Source organism: Ranitomeya variabilis, chromosome 5, assembly GCF_051348905.1.
Source record: "Ranitomeya variabilis isolate aRanVar5 chromosome 5, aRanVar5.hap1, whole genome shotgun sequence".
Taxonomy (NCBI): Eukaryota; Metazoa; Chordata; class Amphibia; order Anura; family Dendrobatidae; genus Ranitomeya; species Ranitomeya variabilis.
The window spans coordinates 229,112,848-229,126,542 of record NC_135236.1 but is presented as its reverse complement, the minus strand read 5'-3'; the positions used below and the strand labels follow the sequence as shown (position 1 = coordinate 229,126,542).

Here is a 13,695-nt window from a genome sequence, read left to right as displayed (position 1 = left end):
TTTAATTTTTTTTTGGGATATGGGAGACAAGTGATTTAATCAGGCCCACTGTTATACAGTAGGTTTTCTGTGGCAGAAAAAGAAAGACAGATGCCACACACAGGACTGGCACTGATGCAGATTTGCCAATCTTAATCTCCCACTTGTTTTAATTTTTCTGGGAGAATTGTGAAGAAATCAGGCCCACTGTTATACAGTAGGTTTTCTGTGGCAGAAAAAGAAAGGCAGATGCCACACACAGGACTGGCACTGATGCAGATTTGCCAATTTTAATCTCCCACTTGTTTTTTTTTTCTGGGAGAATTGTGAAGAAATCAGGCCCACTGTTATACAGTAGGTTTTCTGTGGCAGAAAAAGAAAGACAGATGCCACACACAGGACTGGCACTGATGCAGATTTGCCAATTTTAATCTGCCCCTTTTTTTTTTTTTCAGGGAGACTAGTGAATAAACCTGGGCCACTGTATTAGAGTATATTTTCTGTGGCAGAAAGTGGCTTGAAGAGATATAACAAGAAAAAAAAAAGGGACTGTACTACAATTACTATCTCCCTACAGTAATCTCAGAAAAGTATGGCAGGCAGCAATAAAAAGGACTGCTGCACACAAAAGTCAAAAGTGTGGACAAACAAACAAGATAGCTGTACAGAAAGGAAGGAGCAACAGGATTTGTGCTTTGAAAAAAGCAGTTGGTTTGCACAGTGGCGTACACACAGCAATACAGCTATCAGAGAGTCTTATAACCTACAGAGCTGTTGCACAGAAATCTAGCCTCCACTGTCCCTGCAAAGAAAAGGTGGTGTTGGACAGTGGAAATCGCTACAGCACAAGCGGTTTTGGGGTTAATTTACCCTGCCTAACGCTATCCCTGCTTCTGACGAAGCGGCAGCATCCTCTCCCTATGCTCAGATCAGCAGCAGTAAGATGGCGGTCGGCGGGAATGCCCCTTTATAGCCCCTGTGATGCCGCAGAAAGCAAGCCAATCACTGCCATGCCCTTCTCTAAGATGGTGGGGACCAGGACCTATGTCATCACGCTGCCCACACTCTGCATGCACCTTCATTGGCTGAGAAATGGCGCTTTAAGCGTCATAGGAAACGCGACTTTGGCGCGAAGATCGTGTACCGCATGGCGAATCCCACGCTGGGATCGGATCGGGTTTCATGAAACCCGACTTTGCCAAAAGTCGGCGACTTTTGAAAATGACCAATCCGTTTCACTCAACCCTACTCATCACCCCAAAAATCCCATCCCCACAGTGAAAGATGGTGGTGGCAGCATCATGCTGTGGGTATGTTTTTCGGCAGCAAGTAAAAGGAAAATGGTCCGAGTCGAGGGGAAGATGGATGGTGCAAAATACAGGGATATTCCAGTGGTTTAAGGGGAAACGTGTAAATGTTTTGGAGTGGCCTAGTCAAAGCCCAGACCTTAATCCAATTGAGAATCTGTGGTCAGACTTGAAGATTGCAGTTCATCAGTGGAAACCATTTAACTTGAAGGACCTGAAGCAGTTTTGCTTTGAGGAATGGGCAAAAATCCCAGTGGCAAGAAGTAAAGCTCATAAAGACTTAGCCAAATCGACTTGCAGCTGTAATTGCAGCAAAGGAGGCTTTACAAGTACTGGCTTTAGGGGGGTGAATAGTTATATATACTGAAGTTTGCTTCACAATAAAAAGAAAGCCAAACGTTCACAATTGTAGGCATCCTCTTTATATGAACTGATGTACACCCTATAAAACCCCTGAAATTTCACTTTGTGAGGTTGCAAAACATGAAAAATGCCAAGGTGGTGGATACTTTTGCAAACCTTAGTATGTTCTTCTTACACAACGATGGCTACATCTGTATTATTCGCATATGTGCCCTGATGCTTGAGTGGGTTCAAAGATCCCACTTCTACATTATAAACAGCTCATGGTATCTGGTGAGTCTGCTACAGATTTTGATTTGAAACCCAGGAGATTCAAGTTTCGCCTGTGTTTTATGTAGCGGTTGTATGAGCCCAAGAACCACGAAATGTAGTATTACACAGTGTTGTTCCAATATCATAAAGGCTATTTTGATTTCACAGAAGTGGATTTGATGCTGTCTTCAGCTTTATATATGAGGCTCATGCGCAAAGCTATAGTGCAGCCATTTCCATAAGCCGTTATTCTTTTGGAATACCAGCAGTATGGAAACCTGTCAGTGGGGTTGGTTGGTTGCCTTAATATTTCACAAAATTAAAGAATCACAAAATTTGGATTGAGGTTGTATTTCAGTGGAGTTTTAGTGATCAGTAACTTTCAACTACGTGGAAAGCCCCAAGGCACCAAGTATGGTAACACATGAGAAATGTAGTTCCAGAAAAAGTAAGGTTGAACAGCTCATCCAAAGAATAGATAAGATCTTCAAATTCTATTCCATAAGTATCAAACAATTAAAATCCATTTGTTGGTGATAGAAAAAAATCTCTGATGCGTTTCTGGCGCTGTATACGCCCTTGCTCATAGTGAATGCCATGAGAAATGTATAGTCACTGTTCAGTCTCAGCGTGTAGAGTGGATTTCTAAGGGTATGTGTCCACGGACCGGTTTACATCCGGATTAGCTGCGGATTGTACGCTGCATACAGCCGTAGCGTTGAACCCGCAGCGTCCAGATGTTACAGCATAGTGGAGAGATTTTATGAAATCCCGTCTCCACTATGCGTGCGAACACGCATCCGGCGGCCCTGCGTTTACGGACATGCGGCGCGTCTTTTTAGAATGCAGCATGTCTGTTTACCTTGCGGCGGCACTCCGTCGCCGCAAGGTAAATAACAGGGCCCTATGTATAGGGTGCGGAGATTCCGGATGTGTGCAATGAACACATCCGGAATCACCGCGTGTACAGAAGGGGGCGGCACTTTGGGCGGAGCGCGAGGACACGCACCCTTACATACAATTAGGCTATGTTAACATATTGTGTTTTTGCTGCTTTTTTTTAATGCCAATTTTAAGCTGTGTTTTACAGTACCAGCAATATCTGAGAAATCTCAAGCCCACACATTGTTTTTTTTTTTTTTTCATGACTGATTTTTAAAATGGCTGCGTTTTTTTAAAACTGCAGCATGTCGATTCTTTCAGCGTTTTTGCAGCTTTTTTCATCCATAGAAAGCAATGAGTAAGTGCAAAAATGCAGCACAAAACACAGGCATCAGTTTTTGCTGCATTTTCGGTGCAAAAAACTTAAGGAAGTTGCATCATGATTGTTTGGTGGAGGGGGGGAACACAACGTTATCAGCATGCACAACAGACAACAAAATCACAGAAAAAAACAGTGAAAAAGCAGCAAAACCTACTTTTTCTAAGCATCTTCTTTACTGCCAAGAGAGTAGGTTTTGCCTGCAGAAAAAAAAACAGCAAAAATGCAATGTGTGAACATCACGGATAGTGATTTTTGTGCCATGTGTGCTTTTATAGTCATTCCAGCAATCTAATACTCATTATATACACATTACAATGTAACTATTTAGCTTTACCAGTTATCGGTTTCTACAGATATTGTACCTTTCAGGGACTGTCTACTTTGGAAAACTCCAACTTGCTAGAATAGTCCCTTATTAATAAACTGATCTGAGGGAAATCCTGTCCGTAAGCATAATGTTATTCCCTGAAGCACTACCACCGGGGAAATTAAGCATTATCCAATGCCCATTCAAATGACTGAGTTGTCTTTATAAGACAGTATAGGACAGGGCCACCAATGTGAGAGACACACATCAGGAGTGCCAGGATCATAAACTAAGGAGCTCACTAATATTATGTTACATTTCCTTGTTGGGTGCATACAAATGGGTTTCCTAAACTAGACACGTATCTATATTTTGAATGCTTGATGTGCAATACACACCTATGTGAATGATTAAATGGAACCTGCCAGTCGATTAATGTTGTCCAAACCACAGGCAGCGTGAATCAGAGCTTGGCTGTACAATTGCAACCAGGTATGTTTTTTGCTGAAATGCTTCGATTTTTCAGAAAAAAACATGGGGGCAGATTTATCAAAAATGTCTTCGAGGAACACTATCTTTGTTATTCCTAGCAACCAATCACAGCACAGCTTTCATTTTACCAGAGCACTTTATTAAATGAAAGCTGACCTGTGATTGGTTTCTGGGCAAGAAAGACGGTTATCTTTTTAGACTCTTAATACTAGTTTAAAGATCCAGCTGAGGTCCTTACACAGAGAAGAGACTAGTCCTTTGCTGCACTTGGCCAGCTTCTCTCTGCTCCACTGTGTTTGATTGACAGGTGTTTCCCATCTGTGGACATTTAGAAAGACCTCCCAATCACCTAGAGCGATACAAGGAGCAGCTGGCCAGGGGCAGTAATGGGCTAGTATCATTTCTCACTATAGTTCAGGGCCTTAAAAAAAAAAATCGTAATTTAAACACAAGCATTTCAGAGAAAAACATTTTTAGCTACAGTGATGCAGCCAGGCTCTTATTCATGCTGCCCGTGGTTTGGGCTGCAGGAATTGACTGACAGGTTCCATTTAATCTCATCATAATGCAGTTGGACACAATGTTTTATAATGTAGTTGTTAGTTTAATGTTGGGTATACCGGTATATTTTACTACATTTTCTGTTCTTTATTTCAGGTTCCACAGAGGATAGAGCAAAGTACTGCTCCAGAAAATATCAGTACTGAGTCTTCTGGTCTGTGGGGTAGTTGGGGACCCTGGTCAGCCTGCTCTCGAAGTTGTGGTGGTGGTGTTATGGAGCAAACCCGGCCGTGCCTTCCTGGTAATTATCAAGAAAGGGGCCGGCAGGTTCCAAGTTTCCAGTACTCTGCTGGAGAAAGAAGTACCAGTTATCAAAATAAACTTGGTCACGATACCTCATTGAATCCATATACTGGACATGTTGTATCAGCCATTCGGACATCGGTACCATTACATAGAAGTGGAGATAACTCTAGAATAAACGTTCCAGTATCCAGTGATTTGAGTCAAGATCACCTTGGAAGAGGAATAGTAAGGAATCGTCAGGGACTGCCTCAAGGACACATCTCGAGATTCGAAAGGAGGTATTGGCAATGTAATTCTTATTTTAGAAACCATTCACGCTTTCCATTTCATCTGCATATGGTTATTTTCACTTTGCTATGTAACAGTTAAAATAAGGCATCATGTTGGAATTTTCTTTATCTAGACTGGAATTTTTTTGATGACCTATGAGAACTAAAAGAAGGTGTACCAGTGAAAGTATTGTATAATATTTCTAAGTATAAATACTTGGAAGATAAAATAATGAATGATATAGGCTCATAGAGGACTAGTTAATGTGAGTTACTACTTGCCTGCTTTGAGCGAGTCATGAGATACCAAGTTATATGTCTCATAAATGAAAAGGTCTATAAGGGTGCGGTCCGAAATCAAAGTTGAATTCCATGCCAAATGTCTATTTAATTTAATAATCTAATCACTTTTGTAATATAAAAACTTGATTCCAGCTCACATAGTAGCTCTATGCTCATCCACCTGGGGCTCAGACTTCGGCCTCGCCCTGGCCTCACATCAAGGAAAATAGAAAAAATTGGAGTCCAGCTCAACAGGACTTGATTTTACTTATCTTTTTCTTTTTCAGAAGAAAATATAGTGCGTGCAAAAGAAACATTTACATGGTCGACATGACCCAGTCGATGCGTTTTAACTGCACTAAGCAGTCTTACTCATGAGCCGGACTCCAATTTTTTCTATTTTACTTTTGTAATATATTTAAATTAAAAATTAAAAATATCCTACCATTCCCTCTCTACTCCTCCTTCCTATGTTTTTACTTCCATTCCAATGACAATTAGTTTGGGATTATCCAGTACATGTTGAGATACTCAAACAGGATGTTGTCGAGGGACAGAGGCTGCGGTCACTACTGCTGCGGTCACTACAGCTGCATTCCCCACACTGAAACGAAGTGGCATCAGTGATGTCCATTTATGTGTCTGGTCTAGTCCCAGTTCTACTGAGCATGTGTCGGTTGTCAATAACAGGGCATGGTCTGTATGAGCTTTCTTCTCTTAGTGATATTTTCCTATTAATACACAGTGACAGTGCGCTCCATTGCTGGGTCTAATGAAAAGCAATGAGACACTAAAAGAGCGCATTGTCAGTGAGCATTGAAAAGGAGAAAATATGGCAAGCAGGGTCCATCACAACCCCCGAAACAGGCGTTCAACCCTAAAACGTGACATTTCTGTTCACTTTTATGAAGCCTTCCTTGTGGTAGAGACAGTGTTTTATGTATGAGGAACGCTGGTATTAGGTAATGCCATGAATGCCAGCATTACCATTGGCCTGAGGTGAGCCACTGTAAATGTCATGATGTCAAGAAGAAGATTCTTAAAATAGAACTGTCTACATTTGGGTTGTTAATGGATCAGTGTACAACCATATTTTTTTGAGTCAGATAATATTTGGTGGAAGGTTCTATTGATAATAAAAGAAGCTTTTGGTTTTCACGAAGTTTGTTGTTTTTAGGTCTTTTAGACAGTTGTTTCCATGGTTACTGTAGTATAATTTTAAACATTTCATACGGTATTTTTACTTTTTATTTTACAATACGTCAAATTTATGCAAAGACTCAATCTTTAGAGTGTTGATCCTTATTTTTTAAGACTTTTGCAATTCTCCCTGACATGCTGGATATCAGGTTCTGCTGGATATCAGGTTCTGCCTGATTGCAACCTAATTTTGCTTAATCAGTGTTTGGAGTTTATCACAATTTCTGTGTTTTTGTTTGTCCATTCACTTTTTGAAGACTGACTATAGGTATTCAATAAGATTGAATTCTGGGGATGGTGATGGAGCATCATGTCACAAGGCAAAAGTGATAACTAAGTGGCTCGGTGAACAAAACATTGAAATTTTGGGTCCTTGGCCTGGAAACTCCCCAGATTTAAGTCTCGTGGAGAACCTGTGGTCTATCTTGAAAAAGTGTGTATACAAACAAAAACAGTGGTGTTCTGCCCCACACACTGTTTAGATCCGGCTGTTGATGGAGCCCGTAACAGATACATTGTGGGGGTGCTGGGTGTCAGACTCCCTCCATTCTTATATTGATGAACTATCCAATTTATAGGTGACCAATATCATAGCAGTGGAAAAGATATTTGAGGCCCCCTTCACATGTCCGTATAAAACACGTACTTGAAAAACCAGTACTGGTTTGATGAGGGTTTTCCATCAGTATGATGCCATTAGCTTTTTTCCGCAATTACAAAGCTTCTCCTATACTTCGCAATGTTAAACACGTACAGCACATGGATGCCACTCGTCTGCTGTACATGTTTTTCACAGACCCATAGACTTGTATTGCTCACTGAAAAAAAAATGGACATGTCTCTGTGTATTTTGCACAGACACATGGTCTGTGTAAAAACATGGAAATATGCATAGCAGCATTGGTTATAATGGGTACGTGTGGCATCCGTGAAAAAAAAAAAAACATGGCTTGTGAAGGATGCCTAAGAGAAATGTGAGGTGTACATTAAATGTTTTTCCAACTTTTAACAAACCTGCTTTATTAAGCAGATCTTCCTGTGATCTATCTAATACATTGTGTATATGGAAAGAGGTGTCTTAAACAAAACATTCATTTTGGCCAGATCTTAGTACTCATATTCCCCTAGTTAATAGTATACAATCTTTAAAAGTACATACATATACACTACAGTTTCCAATTTTCAAAAAGGGTACCGTAATTAGATTGATAATTAAAGCACATAAAGGTGTTGAGAAACAGTACACAGCAGGGGCACATTTATAAGATTATCTCAGCACAGAAACATTCTACTTAAACGCATCCAAATATGGAGCTTATTATTATAAGATATATTGATTAAAATGAACTATTCTTTGTTGGAAAACCTCTTTAAAGACTAAGAGAACCTGTCATGCAATTCATTCAATCACCTAAAACACCAGAGTCTTTCAAATGTGCAGCCACGCTTTGATTCATGCTGCCCTTGGTTTGGGTTCCCTTTAATTCTTCCTTTACGGTACCTTAAAATCTATTGTCACTAGGTGACATATTTTTCATTAACATCAGATGCAATTAAATGATGGCATTCACTTCAAATTCAGGTTAAAAAACATACCACTAAGGGGTGCGGCAGGATAAAAAGTATTCTTATGATGGCTTTGGAAGCTTTACTTTCAAAACAATGGGATAACTGTATAATTGTAAAATATTAATTTAATAATTTAAATTACGCTCAAAGTAGGAAATGCGGTACTTTCCCTTTATCAAAGAAAATGAAGGATTTCTAACTTCAAAAGGAGACTTAATTATCATCATCATCACTTTTTCAGACTGCAAGTCTCCTAAACCCCCTATGACATCATACTAATAAATGTTATTTTATGTAAGAAAATGTAATCAGGTAAATGATGGGTAGGGTTATAGCAGTAGAGCACACTTTGGGAAAAGATTTCAATCACTCTATGATGACGGTCATCGACACTTACATTAGGTGGGCTTAGAAGACCTCATTCAAATGTTTGCTTTTCTCCATACCTGTTTTATCCATGTTTTTCATGGATAGAAAACATATCATTATAGTTTATGGTGTTCACATGTCCTTATTTTTTGGCAGATTATGTCTACAAATAAATCACAGAAACATGCCCAACGTTCATCTGAGCCATGGATCAAAATATAAAATACAAGTCTGTTTGCCCATGAAATGAACAGACAGCACATGGATGCCATGTGCAAGCAATCTGTGTACTGTCCCTTTTTACCATTATAATGGATAAGAGTAGCTCTGCAATATTTTTTTTGAAGGGGGGGGTGAGATCTGACACCACACACATACACTAATGAAACAGTGTACTTTTTTTTTCTCTTATGTTAGAGAAAAAAAACTGACATCTGTATAAGAAGCAAGATAATCGACTTGTCTGATATCCAATGATAGAAAAACATTCTATTCTTACATGGTGTGACATATAGACTGCAATAAACCCAAAGAGAAAATTCAGATTCTACATCTAGACAGAGATCACAGGCTTTAAGGTTCTTTTGCTGTGCTAGAATTAGTCAGGAATATTGCCACTTCAATACTTATTGGAGCAGACTGCAGGACACGATTAGTGATGAACGAACATGATGTGCCATCCGTGCCCATCTTGGGCGTGCTCGAATAACATGAGTCCCAGCAGCTGATTGATTCAACGCTGTTAGAAAGCATGCAACACATGCATGGATTGACTGTTTGTTGCACCTGTAGAACAGCTGTGAGACATGCAGCCACAGGAAGTCGAACATATTATTCAAGCACGCCGAAGAAACTCGGATAACAGCCGGGCATGCGCGGATAGCACCTTATCCGAGCATGTTCGCTCATCACTAGACGTGACATAAAGTTCACAATCACAACTTTTAGAAATTGTATTCTAGCCTAATTCCGGGCCGAAGTGCGTAGCAATATTGTGTTCTCGTAAGGACTGTGCACTTTATTTTAGTGTGGGAAGAATGCGTGTTTGCAACTTCTGTACAAGGTCCCCTACAAACTTATTACTATATATGCACTGTATACGCATGTAGTATAAGCCTCCTTGTATAGATCTATATTCACAAAATAAAACGGAATCAATTGTATAGCTAAAAAAAGCATAAATGGAGGCAACACATCTAGCAGCACGTGAGAAGCTGAAACACTGCACTTAAAAGGGTGAATAAAATTCCACATTTTTTTCACTTGAACCCTAGGAGTGCTGCCTTCATTTTGCCTTTTTGGTACATCCATAAGTCTTTCTTGGCTACAGCCCTTTTCACTAACTGGAGACTGTGCTGCAATGTTTTGCTTGCAATACATCCAATGTTATAGCTACATAGCTGCATTATATTTGTAATATAACTGAGCAAATAGTATACAGTAATTGGTCACCTATGTGCTGTGTAATAGCTGTGTCTGACCGTACAGGAAGAGGGTCTGATCATATCACAGCTCCTGGTCAGGGGGGAAGCAAAAGGGAGTATGCAGACATTTCAACAAGGGATTGCTGCTGATTCTTTTTTGAAGTAAACTACTGTTTAAAGACAGACATGGAAATGTTTTATCTCACAGAAAGAATCATTTGTGACTTCAAGCTATAATGTCAGTAAACTCTCTTCCTTCCTCCCCTGCCCAGGAGCTGTGGTATGATCAGACCATGTCCCTGTACGGCCAGACACAGACATTACACAGTACACAGCAGGGGCACATTTATAAGATTATCACATCACAGGGACATTTTATTTAAACCTATCCAATTGTGGGAACTATTATTCTTCCAAAAGCTATTGATTAAAATTAACTTTTTTTCACTTGGGGCAATGATTCAAAGAACTGTCTTTTGTATGACCATTTATTTCTGGTAATCATCAACATGCACAGCGATCAAACAAGAATCGTCGACAAAATGATCATTTATCGCTGATCTCTTCTTCACATACAGGCCTAAAAATGAATATTTACAGGCAGCCCATCTCTTCATGCAAAAGGGTATGTTCGGCCAACAATATTGTAAAATATTTTATGGAACGAGTGATCAAATTAACAATGATTTTTACAGACCCTCCGCACCATCATTGCTAAGTGAAATTCAAAGTACGGTAATATATGTCTGTGGATTGGTCAATCTGCCAGTCAGTCATGGCAAGGTAAAATCTTTGGCATAGTTGGAAAAGTCTTTCAAGACAAAGGATAGCTGTGTACCACGGGTCACACTCCAATTGATTATGTAATGGGTGTATGTGGAGTTTTGTGGTGCTTCCACAGAAGTAATACTGTTCTGATTAAGGCAATGGTCACAATGTTTAGAACTAAAATGTATTATTTATTTATTATGCTTTGCCAATAAAGCAACATCTTAGTCTGCAGCACTTTTCATACATTATCATCACTGTTCCCAATGGGGCTCACAATCTAGATTCCCTATCAGTATGTCTTTGGAATGTGGGAGGAAACCGGAGACCCCGGAGGAAACCCATGCAAACACAGGAGAGCATGCAAACTCCTTGAAGATGTTGTCCTTGGGGGGATTTCAACCCAGGACCCCAGCGATGCAAGGCTGCATTGCTAACCACTGAGCCACCATGATGTGAATAAAGTATTCTCAAAGTGGCTTTTATCATTTTTATACATAGGGTGAGTGCTATCTGATTTTTTTTTATCAGATAGCAATCGGACCAGTGTTACTCAATGAGACAATGCCAATTCATGATTTTTTTTACTGACAAAATCAGAATGTTGCTATGTCACTCTGAAATTGAATGGTACTCACCCATTTAAGTCTATGGGAGCGTGGAAAACATCAGCCTGCACTCGGATGACATCGACTCACACAATGGAGAAAATGGATACATTTTGCTCTCTATCTGCTCCTCACAGTGTTCTTCAATTCTCTAATCTGAGAGTATAGAATCACAGTATGCTGACACTCTGATCAGAGTTTGATTGGAGTGTCGTTAGCATAATCAACAATATTCTCTTGGATGAGAGAATCTATGGCCGTCTGACCATAGCCTTACTCTGTATAATCCCAGCCCAAATCACAAAATAGGGCTGAAATCGACCTTACAGATTTCCATGGTTTATTGTATTGTAGACTCCGATCATTATATCATTAAACAACAAGAAACAAAAAAAAGTCTAAGGCATCCATTATTAGTATTAAAAAAATCAAATAAAAAGCTAGTTAAAAAAACCAAGATACTATCAGGTCATGACATATTTGTCAAATGCAGCATGACAGATTATAACAGAGCTGTCATATTTGTTGTGGATCCACTAAACCACAGTGTGAACTGAGCCTTCGGGGTATTTTTTTTTTTAACTTCCATTGCTGAATGTGTGAAGTTCACATGGCAAGTGTTTTTCTGGAGTTAATGCAAGTTACTCATCTGTTATTACCTTGGAGCTAGATAATTATTTTGTAGCAAGCTTTGTAAAGACGTAGACAAGATGTTGTTTTGATTCCTCTGCCTCTTGCCTTTAACACCTTCATGCATGGAGTCAATTATGATATTATTCCATGACTGTAGGAGGGAACACGGATAAAATGACACCTGTACATTTAGATACCAGAACATACAAATAGGATTTAGACATGGTAATACATGTACTAATAATTAATCTGCAGTCAGAGATAGACATAAGTTTAGCTAACCACACACCTCCAAGCACAGAAGAGAGGCAATTCGCTCAAAGCACCAGTACATTGATGTAAAAAATCTTTGCTTTTTTAATGCACATATTCAATACAAATCCCAGGGGTGGTGTAATCCCAATGATAACTTATATTCCACAAGATTGGTTGATGACTGGCGGATTTAGCGTACTCGTCACATCCTTTGGATGTTTGAAGTTATATGAGAAAACCTCTATTATAAGTGCTCAAACTTAAGTTGTAGTATCTAGTGTCTCTTTGGGCAATATGATGCTTCTCACAGTGCCATCACAGTATGATGCCCCCACAGTGCCTACACACACAGTATGATGCCCTACAGTACACTCTCACACAGTGTGATGCCCCCCACAGTGCCTACACACAGTATGGTGCCCTACAGTACCTCTAACACAGTATGATGCCCTCCACAGTACCTACACATGCAGTATGGTGCCCTACAGTACCCCTCACACAGTATGATGCCCTCCACAGTACCTACACATGCAGTATGGTGCCCTACAGTACCCCTCACACAGTATGATGCCCTCCACAGTACCTACACACACAGTATGGTGCCCTACAGTACCCCTCACACAGTATGATGCCCTCCACTGTACCTACACACACAGTATGGTGCCCTACAGTACCCCTCACACAGTATGATGCCCTCCACAGCACCTACACACAGTATGGTGCCCTACAGTACCCCTCACACAGTATGGTGCCCTCCACAGTACCTACACACGCAGCATGGTGCCCTACAGTACCCCTCACACAGTATGATTCCCTCCACAGTACCTACACACACAGTATGGTGCCTTACAGGACACTCTCACACAGTATGATGCCCCCACAGTGCCTACACACAGTATGGTGCCCTACAGTACACTATCACACATTATAATACATTATGATGTACCAACAGTGCCCCACACACATTATGATGCTCACACAGTGCATTTCCCCATAAAGTATGATGCCCTCTGCCTTATAGTTCCCCCTACACATCAGTGCCCCCACAGATTATGATGGCCCGAATGCATTCGTCCATAAAGTATATTTCTTGTACAATGCTCCCCCACATATTATGATTATCTACAATGCCCCAGACATTATACTGAGCAGAGTAGACCTGCCCCACTCTATACTGTGCAGCCTTTGGCTTCTGTTGGCTTTGTGCTCCACAATTGTGTAATAGGAACAAGTCACCACTTCTGCATTTTTCACCCATTCCTGGTTTTGACTTACAAATACTGAGGTAAAACATTTGCAATTTTATAAAATTTCCTTGCGTTTTCTTTCTGACCAAGTAGTAAGCCTTTTCATGCTGGTTTTACAAACTACCGCACAAGGTGCAAGTGTCCCTATAATTGTACCACAAATGGATAATAAATTTGACACTCAGCAGATTGAACACTAATTTTGAGTAATATAGCCCAAAAAGAGAATAAAAATACTTTGACAAATATGGGCTAAAGTGGATGAAGGTTGCGATCACGGCCCTGAGGTGCATTCTCTAC

General features: G+C 40.1%; 1 protein-coding gene across 2 annotated transcripts in view; it reads left to right on the top strand.

Moving 5' to 3' along the window:
* Positions 1 to 13,695, top strand: part of THSD4 (thrombospondin type 1 domain containing 4) — a 1,053,272-nt gene that overhangs the window by 167,766 nt on the left and 871,811 nt on the right. For both annotated transcript variants that reach the window (XM_077263867.1, XM_077263868.1), the window contains exon 4: positions 4,622 to 5,049. In XM_077263867.1, coding sequence (XP_077119982.1) covers positions 4,622 to 5,049 — 428 coding nt within the window. The remainder of the gene's footprint in view (positions 1 to 4,621; positions 5,050 to 13,695) is intronic.